Source organism: Artibeus jamaicensis, unplaced genomic scaffold (assembly GCF_021234435.1).
Source record: "Artibeus jamaicensis isolate MK-2021 breed Jamaican fruit bat unplaced genomic scaffold, CSHL_Jam_final contig_777, whole genome shotgun sequence".
Classification (NCBI taxonomy): Eukaryota; Metazoa; Chordata; class Mammalia; order Chiroptera; family Phyllostomidae; genus Artibeus; species Artibeus jamaicensis.
Genome location: NW_026521966.1, coordinates 2,447,507 through 2,464,686, shown reverse-complemented (window position 1 = coordinate 2,464,686; position 17,180 = coordinate 2,447,507). Strand labels below are relative to the sequence as shown.

At 45.8% G+C, this 17,180-nt stretch overlaps 1 protein-coding gene across 4 annotated transcripts in view; it reads right to left on the bottom strand.

The window, feature by feature from the left end:
* Nucleotides 1-17,180, bottom strand: part of ANKFY1 (ankyrin repeat and FYVE domain containing 1) — an 87,847-nt gene that overhangs the window by 6,395 nt on the left and 64,272 nt on the right. For all 4 annotated transcript variants that reach the window (XM_037133055.2, XM_037133056.2, XM_037133057.2 and 1 more), the window contains 12 exons: nt 16,728-16,956; nt 15,290-15,388; nt 14,883-15,036; nt 13,745-13,913; nt 10,841-10,959; nt 10,024-10,180; nt 8,779-8,979; nt 6,832-7,008; nt 3,006-3,153; nt 2,481-2,571; nt 2,054-2,178; nt 316-462 (listed from right to left, as the gene is read on the bottom strand). In XM_037133055.2, the coding sequence (XP_036988950.2) occupies nt 316-462; nt 2,054-2,178; nt 2,481-2,571; nt 3,006-3,153; nt 6,832-7,008; nt 8,779-8,979; nt 10,024-10,180; nt 10,841-10,959; nt 13,745-13,913; nt 14,883-15,036; nt 15,290-15,388; nt 16,728-16,956 (1,816 nt within the window). The remainder of the gene's footprint in view (nt 1-315; nt 463-2,053; nt 2,179-2,480; nt 2,572-3,005; nt 3,154-6,831; nt 7,009-8,778; nt 8,980-10,023; nt 10,181-10,840; nt 10,960-13,744; nt 13,914-14,882; nt 15,037-15,289; nt 15,389-16,727; nt 16,957-17,180) is intronic.

Sequence of the window (17,180 nt, the reverse complement as noted above, 5' to 3'; positions counted from 1 at the left end):
TGACCCGAGGGAAGGGTGACCTGCCTACAAGTTTTCTGGGACCTGCCTTATGGATTTGTGGGAGCATCGGGGGAAGTGGGAAACCAACAGGGGCCCCAAAGTGGGCACTCTGAAAAGAGACTGCTGATAGTGACCCTCTCACCACTGTGCAAAGACCCTTCATGGCATTCACAGAAAGAGTGCTGTGTGGTGCCCGGAAGACTACTGGTTCAGATCTTGGAGGAAGTCATTATGAGACTTAAAGATCATGGACCCATCTAGACAATCAGCAAAGAACTGGGCTTGCGGTGAAAGAGCGGAAGGCAGGCCACTCACCTAACAGTCTGAACAGAAGCTGCTTGGTGGCAACCTGGTAGTTGAAAATGTTGACCCCTTGGTTATTGTTCACCCCGAGGCGAGCCCCAGATCGGACGATGGCACGGCACAGGTTGGCATTCCCCTTCATGTATGCTAGGAGCAGCGCTGGAAAACAGAACCATAGGCAGGGCTATTTCCCACTTGTGCCAGGCCTGGCAATGACGAAGGGCTGGCAGAGGATGGCTGAGAATAGGACAGCCCCCTGAGAGGACATCTGTTAAGACAGTCCCCATTCTGTTAGGACACGCAGGAGCCCTGTGGCTCCAGTGAGACCTCCCCCCAGGAGATGGGTACCACCTTCTAGTCAAGGACCCAGCATGAGCCAGGGGACTCCAGAGCAGCTCTAGCTCTGGAAGGAAAAACACCACTGTCTGGGCGGCCCTCCTCTGGCAGGAACCAGCAAGAGGACAAAGCTCTTCTTACTCAGTGTAACTAAATCTGAAGACCTGTGGGGTGTGTACACAGGCAGAGAAAGGTCCGTGGGGGGAACAAGCTCCAGAAAATTCCTCTGACCCATGGAGTCTTTCTTCTCAGCAGCTGCAGGCCCACTGGGAGCTCACGCTCTGGCCGGGCCATCCTGCTGGCCCTTTTTACTAACAATTACAGAGAATAGCGGGTCCCCTCTGCTTACCTTTACCAGACACTTTGTTTAAATTCTTTCATTTAATTCCCTGAATAATCCAGTAAGGTAAGGTTTATTTCAAAGGAAGAAATGGGCATAAAGTTGCTGAAAAATTGATCTAGAATCACCCGCTAGAACATGATGGAGCCAGGTGTTTGTAACCAGGCCTTCTACGGCACCCAGTACCTGCCTGGCTGCCTGCCCCTGGAAAATGGTGCTCACTGGAGTTCTGTGCTGGGTCCAGCAGCTCCCTCCTAGGGCTGACTCCTCTGAAGCTCAGGCTCAGCGCAGTTGGCTTAAAAAACACACTTGTGTCTCAAGACCAAGAACTCTTCCCAAGGCCAAGAACTGATGACAAAATATTCAGTCCTGCACTAAAGTTCAGGACACCCCTTGGTGACCACATCTCTGTGAACGGCCACGAGAACGGCGAATGAATGGGAAGGCCGCGCAGCAAAGTGCTCAGAGAGCCCAGGACTGGGAAGAGAGAGATCTGGGTTTCACTTTTGTTTTCCTACTTGACAAATAAGGACACAGTGAGTATTCAATAAGAAAATTAATGTAAAAGTATATTTTAAAAACTATAAAAGCTACACAAATGAACATCATGATTGTTGGGTAGCTGGAGCCAACACAAGGAGAGAGGCCTATTTTTTAAACCCCTCAGCAAGACATCAGGCCTTATCTGCATGTAACAGCCACTTTTTCATAGCCTGTCAACACACACTGTCGTCCACTTCCTCCTTCTGAAGCATCTGTGAAGTTACATTTTATCTCCCCTGAGATTTGGGAGCGTGGGGCAGGGCCCTCATTGCCTGCCTGCATAGGAGGCAGATGATGGTGACAAAAACAGGTGGGCAGGCCTTTAGAGCACTGGACACACATCCTATGTGCTTGTGCCTAAAATCAGACATCCCAAATTCCATGGCAGGGATCTGTGACAGATGCTCACAGAGCCCAGCTGGAATACACTGGGCCGGATGCACTTCAAGAAACGACACGTGCGCCTGGACTTGTTCTTCCAGGAAGCAGGGAATACAACTGAGACAGGACATATGACAGCTTGTTACATACCCGTGTTTCCTTCTGCATCTGGTTTGTCTAGAGGGTACTCAGGCATGCACTCTAAGAAGAGATCAAAGATGGCTGCTGCATTCTCTTTGCCATACTGTCCCAAAATGTGCAGTGGCGACTGGCCTCTGATAAAACAAGTTGAAAAGTTAGATATTATCTGTCACAGCCATCATCCACAAAAGAAATGGAATATTCTGAACTCTGTGATGATGGATAAATCAAGACACATAATAGGTCATAAAACTTTTCCTGAAAAATATTTTTTTTAAAGAAAACCTCCAGGCTACCAAAACCCAGTCAAGTGCCCTAGTGGCCAGTTCTACCGTGGGCACCGGGGGCTAATGTGAGGCTCCAGTGACTGCCAGCTCTGAGGGGCGCACCGGGTGATGTGGAGCACTGGCCTCTGCTCTGGACCACACACACCCACCTTAGATTAAAGGCTTCAGCGTCCACAGTACACTCTGTCAGGAGGACCCGGATGTTGTTGAGCCGACCGTGCATGACAGCGAGATGAAGAGCTAGGAGATAAGTCCTCTTACTGTGCAAGCCCAGGAGCACACGCAGAGAACCCTGACAGCTCCTCACCCTCACAAACCTTGCTCTAAAAGGGACTCAGCCCGAGCAGCCACTGTCCACCCCCTAAGAATGAGTCATAAATGCAACCTTGTAAGACTGCTCTCTGCTTCCAGTTGTCCATAGATGAGTTTAATGGTTCTACAAGAAGCCACTTTTGGCCTCTAGGATTACCATGCAGATTGGGAGGCTGCCCAGGGCCTGGTCAGTGGCATGTGGGATGCCTGGCTCAGAGCTTTCCCTACCACTGCTCTGCTCCTATGAAAGCCAACCTTCCTGAGGGGGAGCACACCCAAGGGCGCAGTGCACCTGCACCTTTAGCATGGAGGGATTGCTTAAGGCACTCAGCACTGGACCAAGGGGAAGGACTGGGAATTACCATTATTTCCATTCTCATCCACAGCAGCAAAGTCTACTCCATTCTCCAAGAGGACTGAGCAGATGGTGGGTAGGTCCTGCTGGGCAGCGAGATGCAGTGCAGTCTGGCGGTGCTTGGTTAACTCATTCACTTTGGCTCCTGCAAGAAGCTGTTGAAGTTGATTACATGAGCACCCTCTACCGCAACCAATCAGGGTTCTACTTAAGGGGGACAAGCCTGCCTGTCTTCTGACATCTACAGAGTCTGCCTGCCAGCAAAGCTCGGAGTGTGAGGGCCTCACATGCACTCCTGGCAAAAGCCAGCAAAATCTGTCCCAAGGACAGACTGACAATTAGCAAAACATTAAAAAGCCATTCCTTAGGACACAGAAAGTCTACTTCTAAGACTTCAGCCATAGACTTACACGAGACCGCAGTGATGTGCACTGCACTGTTAAGGATGTCCACTGTAAAAGTAAAACCGGACTGCAAAGAAAATTTAGTTATGAAAACTGTAATATATACAAACAAAAGCATAGTAGCTATTAAGATGATAAAAATTTATGGTTTAACATGGAAAGGTATCTATGATATAGTACGTTAAAAAAAGGCAAATTAGAAGATAGTATGATAGTATATACTGATTCATTTGGAGAGAGAGAGAGAAATGTACATACATTCACACACAAATACACAAACTCTGAAGGTGTTTAAAAGCATAGATACCAAACTCACAGAAGAGTTGAGGGTGAAAGGAAGATAGTTTCTGCTTTACATCCTTATGTGCTTTAAGTTTTTCACAAAAAGCATGTATTATTTTTATATTTTTAAAAGAAAGAAAACAACACAAAAAATATAGAATCAAAGGCAGAAAGGACCTTTAAATAATATCTATTCATTCAGTATTTGAAATTCATTCATCACCCACTTTCTAACAAAGATTCAGAGAGCTGCTATTAACGGAAAAGAATCTGCAGTTTGCAGTCAGAGCCCCGCTTGCCCACCGCAAGGGTGGAGGCCACCTCTGGTCCTGTCTGTGTGAGCAGGCACTCTGCCTTGGGGAACTCTAGGCATTGGTCAGCGGCTCTGCTTCTGACCCTGACTTCCAAGTCCCAGCCTCCCCAGACCTTTGTGTGCCCAGTCAGGTCACTCAGAGGTCAAGACAGGACATGGCATAAAGGGGTATTCACACTCACAGGTGCTAGGGATCACAGCTAACCCCAAGGCTGCTTAACGGGGGGAGGGAAGAGGTTTGGGTCAAGGCATTATTTTAATGCAAGCAGGTTCTCATGTGAAGCTGTACCAATTCACAAAGGAAAGACTGAGTGGTCACTGTCAGAAGAGTCCTTATACCTCCCCAGGCTCTCAGTGCTGCAGGCAGACTGAAGAACGTGAGCCCGATTCCATGTGAGACCCACCTCCGTCTTCTTCGCTGCTTGCAAAGAAGCAAGCAGCACCCAGTCCCTCCTGGCATCCATCCAGTCCACCTCCTCAGTCACTCCCCAGTCCATCTTTCACTGCTACTGCCTCCCCTCAGCCTCTCAACTGGTGGCTCTACCCCCATGACCTTGCATCCCACCCGCAAGATAAATGCTTTCTCAGCTCCAACATATTGCAAGTCATTAAGGTTTTCTAAAAAAGTATTTTTTCACGAAAAAATGGCAGGGCACCAAATGCTGGTCAAGTGTCTCAGTGATCAGTTCTGGAGCTGATGGGGAAGCACCAGCAGCTGCCAGCTCCTAGGTGTAAGCCAGGTGATGTGGAGCCCTGTCTTGGCCCTGGGCCAGGGCCTCAGCTCAAACACTTACACTGGTTTCTCCACCACCAAAGGACAAAGGCTGCTCACAGTTCCTGGTCTGAAATGTGACACTCCACAATCTGGTCTCCAACCACATCTACTTTCTACCCAAATTTCAATGAAACTTTTCTACTTAAAACACAACCCTGCATGTTCCAGTCTGCATATCTTTGCTCAGATCCTTCTCCTGCCTGGGTGGCATTATATTATACCAAAAAGGGCAACTTTTGGAGTCAAAACAGAAATGGCCAAAACCCCAACCACACTACTATCTATTAATCCTGGGGAGAAAAATGTTTTCTGAACTTACATTTTCTCCTTTGTAAAATGTAAAATTTCCCAGTAAATCCGGGTGGTTTTGCAAATTAAGAGGCAGTAAACTCCTTGACATAAGTCTGAGCTATGATTTTTTTTGGATCCGACCAAAAGCAAAGGCAACAAAAGCAAAAATAAAGAAAGAGGATGACAAAACAGTTTCTACACAGCAAAGAAAATGATCAACAAAATGAAAAGGCAACCTACTGAATGGGAGAAAACATTTGCAAATCATATCTGGTAAAGATTAATATCCAAAATATGTAAAGAACTCATACAACAGAGTAGCAAAAAAAAAAAAAACCCTGCCAATCAATTAACAAAATGGACAGATGATCTGAACAGACATTTCCCACAGAGGACATACAGGTGGTCAGCAGGTGCACGAAGGAGCTCAACATCATCATCACTGGGGAATTTCAAATTAAAAACACTAAGACATCATCTCACACCTATTACGATGGCTCTTTTAAAAAAAAGATAAGAAACAGCACTGACGAGCCTGTGCAGGGAAAGGGAAACCCTCGTGCACTGTTGGTGGGAGTGTAAACTGGTGCGGCCACTGTGGGAAACAGTACGGAGGTTCCTCAAAAAGTTAAAACACAGAACTACCATATGATCCAGCAATTCTACTTCTGGGTATTTATCTAAAGAAAACAAAAACACTAATTCAAAAAACTAAATGCACGCCTATGTTCACTGCATCGTTATTTACAACAGCCAAGATATGGAAACACACTAAGCACCCATTAATGGATGAATTCAAGAAGACATGGTGTGCGTGTATACAGTAGGTGTGTGCAGCGTGTATGTCGATACACTGTGTGTGCATACACACAATGGAATTCTATTCAGCCATTTAAAACAGAATGAAACCTTGCCACTTGCAACATGAATGAACACTGAGGGCATTATGCTATATGAAGTCAGTCAGACAGAGAAAGACAAATACCATTATGATCTCACTTACATGTGGAATTTAGAAAATAAACAAAAAAGCCCCAAGGTCAGAGATACAGAGAACAGACTGGTAGTGGCCAGAGGCAAAGGACAGGGGAGGCAAAATGGGTGAGGGGACTCAAAAAGTACAAACTTCCAAAGTAAAAAACCATGAGAATATAATGTATAGCACAGTGATTATAGTTAATAACATTATTACATATTTGAAAGTTGCTAAGAGAATAAATCTTAAAAGACCTCATCACAAGCAAAATTTTTTTTGTAACTATGTATGGTGACAGATGTTAATTAGACTTATTGTGGTGGTCATTTCACAATATACACAAATATTGAATCAATATGTTGTATACACCTAAAATTAATGTTCTATGTTTATTATATCTCCATAAAAAAAAAGACTACAGAGAGTGCATACTCATGCGCTCACGAGAGTCAGTCAGAGAGAGCGAGCACTCCAAAGCACCACTGAGCACCTGACGGGGCAACACGAGTGGCTCTCCTGTCCCTAGATGCTCCCACCCTGTGCCACCACCCACGCCCTGCTTTCCCTCAAGGCCTCACTCCAGCATTCGCCTGCTCAAGCAGCCCACTGCGCAGTTAGGATACATTGTCTGCCCACTACAAACACCTGCTTTCCCAAGGGTAGTGGCTTACTCCCCAAATTCACACTGGCCTTTCACACTAACTAGAAAAACACCTATGATGAGAGATTCTGCACACAATCTACCACATGGCTTTCTCGTGTTACGTGCAGTAATGTTTCAGTGACACTTACCAAATTGCGGACGATAATCTCTGAGCCTGCTTGGACAGCAAGATGCAAAGGGGTCACCTTGGAAGCATCCTGGACTCTGGAATTCACATTAGCCTGGACACTGATCAGGAACAGGACACTTTCAATATCAGAGTTCTGAACTGCCACATGAAGAAAATTCCGGCCTTTGTTATCCACCTGAGGCAGGAAGCAGAACCAAAATGTCAGTGGCTTCCCCTGTGCAAGAGTGCCTCCTTGAACATCTGCAAGCTGCACTGACTACTGGAGAGGTCACGGTGTAGAGCCTCCCTCAGTTGCAGGAAGCCAGCCAGTCCCCAGACAGACCCATTCTATGGATTTGTGCACATGACATGTGAGCACGGTCACATCCTCGTGGTCAGGGAAAGGGAGCCCCTGCCCTAATCCACACTGTGCTAGAGGCCTCCTGCAGTGGGAGCTAGACTCGGAAAGTCAAGAAAGAAGCAACCTGAAGTACAGAGAAAGAAGGCAAGAAAATACTGGGTTACTTGGGGAAAGGCAAAGGTAGAGACTAGCCCTGGAATCTCCTGCTTTTGCTAAAACAGGCACCCAGCACCCTGACTGGTGTGGCTCAGTGGGTTGGGCATTGTCCCAAAAATCAAAAAGTTGCTTGTCCTATTTCTGGACAAGGGCACATGCCTGGGTTGTGAGATGCAACCGATCAATGTCTGTCTCTCACATCGATGTTTCTCTTCCTCTCTCCCTACCTGCCCCTCTCTAAAAACAAGTAAATAAAATCTTACAAAAATAAAAAAGCACCCAGCATCCTAACACCAGAGCTACAATGGCAGCCTGACCCCGAGTAGTCAAACAAATCTTCAGAAAGTTTCCTCTTTTACAGAGCTACAGGATAACAGTGCACATTGGGGGAGGCGGCCAACAGTGTATCTCAGACTTCACTTCACTGATACAAAGCAGACAAAAAAGCGCACTCAAATCTAACTACAGAGAACGCTGTGGTTGTAAGAGCAGTCATATCCGCGTGAGGGCTCAGTGAGAAGGGAGGGAGACCCAACGCGCTGCACACATACCACATTTGCTAATGCAGACATTTCTCCAGCACATGCTGGTGTCAGAGCAATGCATGTGCAAAGGACTCTGATCACCAGAACCAGTTTCGTACTAGACTGAGAGGCAATGTGAGACAGCTATTCACAAACATTTTACACATCTGAACCACGGTGAGGCTAACACCTACACAATTCAGTCACAGCAAATGCTGAAGAAATGTGATGTACGGAAGTCTGAAATATGAAGGCACAGTCTTCAATGATATTAGACTTCATGTTGTTCAGGTCCCACATTCCTTCCCATTTACCTTCATAAATGGCTATTCAAGACCTTGGCAGTATTCTAAGTGCTAAATGAAGACTCAACAGTCTATAAGGCTGACTTAACAAACCCATCCCAGCTCCCACCTCAGGTCAGCTGCTGTGGTCATTTCCCACCCACTCTGTTGTTTCAAGTCAACGGTTCACCATTCAAGAACAGGACCACTGAGCCTGCTAGGATGAATGAGAGCAACTTAAATTCTTTAAAACACTCAGAAAGTTGCCTCAATATCACACCAAAAGCTCAAGTTCAATTTCAATGTTTTAAAGACTTATTGGGGCAATTGAACAACCAAGCAAAACACAAAGAACACCCTGAGTTGTACATGTGACGGAAGTCCTAGTACCGGGTCCAGCCACCTGCAGCTTCTATATGTAACACCATTAGGTGGCTGACATTCAAGGCACACAGTTCAATCTCACCCAGCACTGACAGGATATCTTAATGGCCAAATCTTAAGAAAGGGGAGTATAATCTCCAAATAAATGTCTTTACATAAAAGAGATCTATATAATAGGAGACACATGTTTAGTCTCCATGTAACAGGTTCTGCCATGCTTGGGACACTGTGGAGATGGTTGGGTGTTGGTTACTTACCTGCTCTGCAGCCCCAGACTCCCGTTTTAGGATGGCCTCGGCGGCCTTGTTGTTCTTGTAGGTCATGGCGCAGGCAAAAGGGGTCAGGCCTTGTCTGTCTCGTACATTCAAGTGGATGTCAGGATGAGAAATCAACAACTGAATGATGACGCTGTGTTGGTTGCTGATGGCCACGTGGATAGGCGTCCTTCCTTCTGCATCCTATGGGGACGAGGCACAGATTTCACTATCCAGTGAAAGACGAAACGCAGGAAAAATGTAAATGGGCAGAAGTTTTAAACCAAATTTGGTTCTGAGAATCAATGCTACTACTCTCTGTTTGAAATCAGCTTTTAAAGAGGCCAGAGATGACTAAAAGCCACTTCCCATTATGACCCATGCCCCAATGCCCTAGGGGCTGAACTACTTTCGTTGAGAAGATCTGCAGTCACCTCACCTCTGAGTTACACCACGCCTTCTCTGGCCATAGGGCAATGTACAAAAATCTTCACAAGATTTATGTTGCAAATGTTGCAACATAATGTTGCAACATTAAGGAACATTGTTGCAAAGCATCAATGATGCTTAATTAACTAAGCTCCTGAACATTTTCCTAAACACTGTACAGATGTTCCTCAACTTACAATAAAGCTACATTCCAACTAACCTATCAAAAGTGGAAAATGCATTTAATACACCCAACCTACAGAACACCCCAGCTTAGCCTAGCTTACCTGAAATGTACTCAGAACACTTACATTAGTTTTCAACTAGTCAAAATAATCTAACACTATCTCATGTAATTTATTACATTATACATATCACTTTCATACCATGATGAAGTTGAAAAGTCATTTAAGTCAAACTATCCTATGTTGGGGACTATCTGTATGCTACCTTGGGACTAGAACAGACTCATTGAAAATCTATAACTAATTAGAGGATGGGAAGCAGAGAAAAGTGGATTCAACAAATGTTCCAAAAAACACAAAACAAACAAAAAGAAAACAAAAAATCCCATAAATGTTTTTCATGCTGTGGAAGGGCAGAGGCAAGAAGAAGAAAAGTCTTCACACAAAATCATTAAAATTACTAAGCAGGCTGTATGACACAGAGAAGGTCACTTCATCTGCCCGTAGCTCAGCCTCACTCGCAGTAAAGCAAAGGCCCAGGACTGGAGAATATGCAAGGTCTCTTTGCCGTAAGAGATTTTCTCTAATTCTAGAGTTACCCTCACTCTCCCCAGAAAAGAGAAGCTCTCCATACCTGTGCATTTACATTGGCACCAAACTCCAGAAGACACTGTACCGTCTCTTCCAGTCCCCAGGATGCTGCCAAATGCAAGGGGGTCTGGCCATCTCTGGCCTCTTCCTCTCCTTCTCCATTAGCACCGGGTCGTCTGGGACTATTCACATCACAGCCACTGACGAGAAGGGGGAAATAAAAGGAAGGATTCAAGGGCAAAGTGTCCACCTAGCCTAAAGGCATGCAGATAAATATACAGCAGCAGCCTTATGTGATTCGACAAAAAAATTGCTGCCATTAAGGATTGCTGTCCCTGGTCCCTGGCCTCAAATGTTAGTGTCTGGTCCTGCTCCCACAGGTTCTTCTACAAATGGTCTTGGGGACAACCTGGGCATCAGAACTCTCCCCAGGGGATCTGCATGCATTCATTTGAAGTTTGAGAACCACTCTTCTAAAGGTTTCCTGAGTAACCTTGCCTACACAAATCCTGGACTCTGAGCCTGTCATGGCTCATGAATCTTGGTGGGGTCTGCAGAGGCCATCTGGGCTCCTCCCTCACACCCCCTGGCTTCACTGTGTACACTGGTCTGATCTGACTACGGGAGCCTATGTGGCTCCCAAAGAGGGAAGCTGGCCTAGCTTTTAGATTCTCTGATCTGGGCGCATAGGCTCCTCTCTTCACGAGTGAGTCAAGTCTCTCAGCTGACTTGACGTGACAGAACAGTGACCCCAGGAACCTTAAGTATGAAACTCCAGCCAACAATTGCAAACTCTAGTGCTACAGTTTGCAATAAGCTGAACAAAAAAAGATTTGAATAGAAACTTAGACTTCTCGGACCTGCGAATAAGAAAGCAGGCAATGGACTCATTGTTTTCATCAATGGCTCTGTGCAGCAGCGTCTGAAGACATCCACTAGGTCCTGGACCCCAGCTGGTGGCATCACAGCCATGTCTGACCTGCAGAAAGACACGTACTCACAACACTGCCTAGCAAAGGTGAAACTTTTTGTGACCATCTCAGAGCTCTATGCACATCACTAGATTCATTTTTCAGGCAAGATGCAGTTAATAATTAGCTGGTAATTATGCTAATCTGTATCATTCATTAGTTTTACAAACACTCGTTAAACTCTGCCCTGTGCAAATGTGCATGAGTGCTTAAAATGATTTGGGAAATATAAGACAGATGTTTAATCAGTGCCCTTCAGAGTTGTGTTCTAGAAGGAACAGAAAACACACACAGGTGTGTTCATACACACTCGTAAGTCCCCAGTAACACATACCTGTAATTGACAGGTAAATCTAGTAACAACTGGGTAAGCCTTCAGGTGCACAATGTCTTACTGTCACATTTTAGGCCCTTCAAAAGCTAAATGAGCTCTGCTTTTGAGATTTGGGCATTTATTACTCTGGTGACAGCCAGGGTAGCCCATACCAAACTAACCCAGCTCAGGAGAAGACTCCCGAGGAAATGCCTCAGGCTCTCTTGCTTCTCGGTAGTTTTTTTTTAATTGATTTTAGAGACAGAGGAAGGGGGAGAGGGAAAGGGAAATATCGATTTGTTATTCTACTTATTTATGCATTCATTGGTTGATTCTTGTATGTGCCCTGACCAGGGATTGAACCCACAACCTTGGCATACTGGGATGACGCTCTAACTTACTGAGGAACCTGGCCAGGGCTTCTTGGTAGTTTTCTCTTTTTAGATTATTTTTTATTGATTATGCCATTACAGTTGTTCTATTTCCTCCCCCTTCATTCCCCTCCACCCTGCACCCCCCTCCCTCACCATTTCCCCCCTTTAGTTTATGACCATGTGTCTCAAGTTCTTTAGATTCTATATTTCTCCTACTATTCTTGCCCTCCCCCTATCTATTTTCTACCTACCGTCTATGCTACTCATTTTCTGTACCTTCTCCCCCCTTCTCCTCCTCCCACTCCCCTGTTGCTAACCCTCCATGTGATCTTCATTTCTATGGTTCACTCCTGATCTAGCTGTCCTCTTAGTTTGCTTTTGTTTTAGGTGTGGTTGTTAATAACTGTGAGTTTGCTGTCCTTTCACTATTCATCTTTTTTATCTTCTTTTTCTTAGATAAGGCCCTTTAACATTTTATATAATAAGGGCTTGGTGATGATGAACTCCTTGAATTTGGTCTTATCTGAGAAGCACTTAATCTGTCCTTCCATTCTAAATGAAAGCTTTGCTGGATAGATCAATCTTGGATGTAGGTCTTTGGATTTCATGACTTGGAATACTTCTTTCCAGCCCCTTCTTGCCTGTAAGGTCTCTTTTGAGAAATCAGCTGACAGTCTGATGGGAACTCCTTTGTAGGAGACTGTCCCCTTATCTCTTGCTGCTTCTAGGATTCTCTCCTTCATTTTAATCTTGGCTCATGTAATGATGATGTGCCTTGGTGTGTTCCTCCTTGGGTCCAACTTCTGTGGGACTCTCTGAGCTTCCTGGATTTCCTGGAAGTCTATTTCCTTTGCCAGATTGGGGAAGTTCTCCTTTTTTTTTTTTTAACACTTTTTTTTTTAAATTTTTTATTATTTATTTATCTTTAGAGGGGAAGGGGGGGAAGGAGAGAGGGAGAGAAACATCAATGTAGGGTTGTCTTTTGTGCGTCCCCTGCTGGGAACTGGCCTGCAGGGAACCGGCCTGCAACCCAGGCATGTGCCCTGACTGGGAATCCAACCACGATCGTGTGGTTCGCAGGCCCGCGCTCAATCCACTGAGCTACACCAGCCAGGAAGTTCTCCTTTATTATTTGTTCAAATAAGTGTTCCACTGGTGGCTGTTCCTCTTCCCCTTCTGGTACCCCTATAATTCGGATGTTGGAACGTTTAAAGATATCCTGGAAGTTCCTAAACCTCTCATTTTTTTGAATTCTTGTTTCTTTATATTTTTCTGTTTGGTCATTTTTCTCTTCCTTCTGGTCCACTCCCTTGATTTGAGTCCCAGTTTCCTTTCCATCACTATTGGTTTCCTGTGCATTTCCCTTCATTTCACTTACTGTAGCCTTCATTTGTTCATCTAATTTGTGACTAAAATCAACCAGTTCTGTGAGCATCCTGATCACCAGTGTTTTGAACTGTGCATCTGAAAGTTTTGCTATTTCTTCATCGCTTAGAGTCATGGGCTCTGGGGCTTTGAGTTCTTCTTGAGTCATTTTTGGTCTGTTCGTGCCCGTTAAGTATGAGGAGTGGAGCCTTAAGTGTTCACCAGGGTGGGGCCGCCCAGGTCGCTGGGCTGTACCGCTATATGTAGGGGCGGGGTCAGAGAGGGGCAATAGCAGTCCCCTCTGCTGCTTCCTGCTGCTGGGGCCTGCGCGGTCTATCTCACTGCTTGCTCCTTCACTGGTTTATCAGTCTGGCTGAAGGGTTCCTTGTTGTCGGATTTCGCTATATTTCAATTTTCTGTGTTCTGGCTGCGTTTTTTGTTACTAAAACTTTGTTGTCTTTAAATTTGGTTGTGCAAGAAGACACAATGTTTCCACCTATGCCTCCATCTTGGCGGAAGTCCCTCTTGGTAGTTTTCTTGATAAAAGGAGCCTTGAAAAAGGATTGGCCAAGACTGTTGAACTGCAAGTTTCTTTAACAGGACTTTCTCCTGCTCCTCTGTGACTCAGTTTGTTACTTGGCACATCCCTTGCTCTTTATGATCGCTATGTAGGCACCAAATCCATCTCTGACACAAAATATCCCCACACGTAAACAGAGGCTGAAGTTGAGTTTTTCTTACCAGAGTGGATGCGATGTCCTCCAGACTATTTGCCAGCGCAAGCCACAGTGGGGGATTCCCCCTCTCATCAGGCACAGACATGTCAGCTCCTCGGGTGCATATGGCATCCACCACAAGCGGCAGCTGGTTTCTGATGGCCAGCTGAAGGGCTGTCTCCCCGTCCTGGGTCCTGCGAGGACGTATGTGCACACCAAAACCAACATCTATAACTAAAGCCACCTGAAAAATGGTACCCTTCTGGGCATTCCAGAGGCCTAAATCCACTGCATACCTTAAACATAATTCACTGACATTAATATTCTTTCAAAAAATATAACCTAAAAATATATATATATATAACCTGTCTACAGCATCTGTCCTAGGCCTTTAAAAAAATATAGCCGTACTGTCCTATGTCACAGGAAAAGTAACAGCCAGGGTGTTGAGATCTTAAAGGCATACAGTTACTTTTAATAGCATCTTAATAAAATGCTGCCCCAACTATCCACTTGACGAAACACTGCATTCACCCACTTAGTCATTCACGATCACTTGAGTTTGGAGATCAAGAGAAATCCCTTTGAAAACACAAAACAATAAAAGTTTAACTCTAGATATTGTCCTCCTCAAGCCTTTTCCACAGCTTATTGTTGGAATGTTCTCCATAACTGGAATTCTTACTCAACTGATTTTAGATTGTCCTTTTTAATGAGATTGTGCAGTATCATGCATTGGTTTTGAGAGGTTCAAACGAGAGCAAAGTACAGTTCTCATTCTTTTTTAAAAAATATTTTATTTTTAGAGAGGGGAAGGGAAAGAGAAAGAGAGGGAAAGAAACATCATTGTGTGGCTGCCTCTCACATGGCCCCCACTGGGGACCCGGCCCGCAACCCAGGCATATACCCCGACTGGGAATTGAACCACGACCCCTTGGTTCAGAGCCCACGCTCAATCCACTGAGCTATACCACCAGGGCCAGTTCTCATTCTTCATCCCACGAGTGTACAATTACATTCAGTTACAGCCCCGCAGTTCTCCTTTCCAGTCACTGTTCCCCTCCCTCTATTTAACAAGGACAAAAGTGTGTTCTACAGGCAAAGCTGTGCTTCTGTACTATCCCCCATCAATGTGACCTGGTGCTGCAGCTGTGCCAGCCTACCTGACATTGATATCCGCCTGGTGCTCCAGGAGAAACAGTGCACTCTTGCTGTCCTGCCGCTGCATGGCCATGTGCAACAACGTCTGCCCGTCCGACATGGTGTCGTTGATGCATGCCCCGGAGCCCAGCAGCTGGGCTGCGATCGTGTGCATGCCTGGGAAATTAACAAGCCCCGATTAATGCATGCCCAGCTTTCCCCACTTCTTCAACCTCTTATACTACAACAAACACTCTCTCTACTTCTTAAACCTAGCAGTTTTCCACTGGATATTACAGGCTTAACCCGAACAGGAAGGTTATTTTACAACTGATTAGCTCCAAGCCCTCCACACCTCCCTCCTTCCCTCTCCCCCTCCCTCACCCCCTTATATGTCTGCAGATATCAACAGCCTCTGGTACCACCTTACCTGTCCATAATGCCAGGCCCAGCACAGTCTGATCTCGGGAATCCTTGAGGCTGAAGTCCGGAATAATTTGCAAGTTGTTGGTGGCATGAAGAGCATTAGCTAAATTTTTTAAGGAAAAGAAAACTTCATCTCACCACCCATGGATCATGTTTAAAGCATCCAAGACAGCCCTGTCCAGGTAGCGGTTGGATGGAGTATCATCCCAATACGCCCAGGGCTGCAGGACTGACCCCCAGTCAGACACATACAGGAACCAACCAATAAATGCTTTAAGTAAGTGGAGCAGCAAATCAGTGTTACTCTCTTTCCCTTCCTCGCTCTCTAAAATGAATCAATAAATAAAAATTTAAAGTTCCAAGAGAGTAAGAGCTCAGTTTCAAACTGACTAGCTAAAATACGAACTGATATATTTTCTCATGAATAGTGGAAGTCCAGAAATGTAGTATTTTGGAGGAAAGTTAACGGGGAAAATGAAATTTTTTTTTTTAAAATTTAATCAGAAGAGGGTCTTTTTTTTTTTTTAAAGATTTTATTTATTTATCTTTAGAGGGGAAGGGAAGTAGAGAGGGAGAGAAACATCAATGTATGGTTGCCTTTCATGCATCCCCTGCAGGGAACTGGCCTGCAGGGAACTGGCCTGCAACCCAGGAATGTGCCCTGACCGGGAATTGAACTGTGATTGTCTGGTTCGCAGGCCCGTGCTCAATCCACTGAGCTAGGGAAAATGAAATTTTTAAAGCCTAAAACACTGACTCTTCTTAAAAGGAAACCAGACTCCACTATGGAAACACACGTTAATTACTTGATTGTGGAAAAGAAGACCAAAACAACAACCTGGTGATGTTTTCCTAGTACGCAGTCCCTACCGTGTTACAATTCCTGTGCGGACCAACAATGGGGGCACGCTCTAAAAACCCTACTTCCCTTCCAAGACAGTGCTAAAAAGTGCCGGCCTGAGCAGGATGCAGGTGAGAGTAGCACACATTTCAGGACAGGAGAGAAGAGCCCGAGGCGACTCTGAGGGAGACGGGCCTCCCCCACCGCAGGGGCTTCCCCGTGGCCCGTCTCTTTGGCTCCCATCTCACGGTTCACCTGCCAGGGCGGCGCAGATGACAGGACTGATGGCTCAGGGAGGACCTGCCACGGCAGAGTTCTCAGAACACAGTGCTCGCACCAAAGCAAAGCTTTGACTGACCTGCACTGACATGCCTGGGAAAACACCCCCAAATAAGAGAGAAGCAGTCAAATGTTCTTAACCCAGTGGGTGAACCAGGCAGGCCCCACCCTGAAAATGTACACTGTAGTTGGGAGCCAGGGTATATGCTTATCTAGTTAGACCTGAAAAACTCACCCATGAAAGAAGCATCATCTCTGTAATTAACTACTCAAAACCACTGTTCAAATGTCAAAGTAACAGGCAGTATTTCCAACCACCTACCTTTTTGCTCCAGGATGACAGACACCACATCTGGATGATTATAGGCAATTGCCATGTGCAGCGGCGTCTGCAGATAGACACTGCCCACTGAGCTGGTCAGGGACGCAGCCTCCTTTGGCAAAGGCAGAGCTTCCTCTGTCTGCAGGTTGGGGTTGGCGCCTTGCTGCAGGAGCTCTGCAGTGAGGTTGGCCAGCCCACGCCGGCAGGCTGTGTGCAGCGGAGTTTCTCCCTGAATAGACACGAATGACCCACATCACAGCACTTTCAGGCTGGGAGTTACCGTCACAGCCTACGTGCTGAAACTCAGGTCTCCAAGTGCTAGACACAGCCCTGGGCTTGTCCTGTCACCAGCTGACTTCCATGACTTCTGTGCTACTCCTCCTGGTCTCCTCCCTTGTTTCTTCGATGTCTTCCCAAGCACCCTCCAAATGTCTTGGCTCCTCATTTCTACAT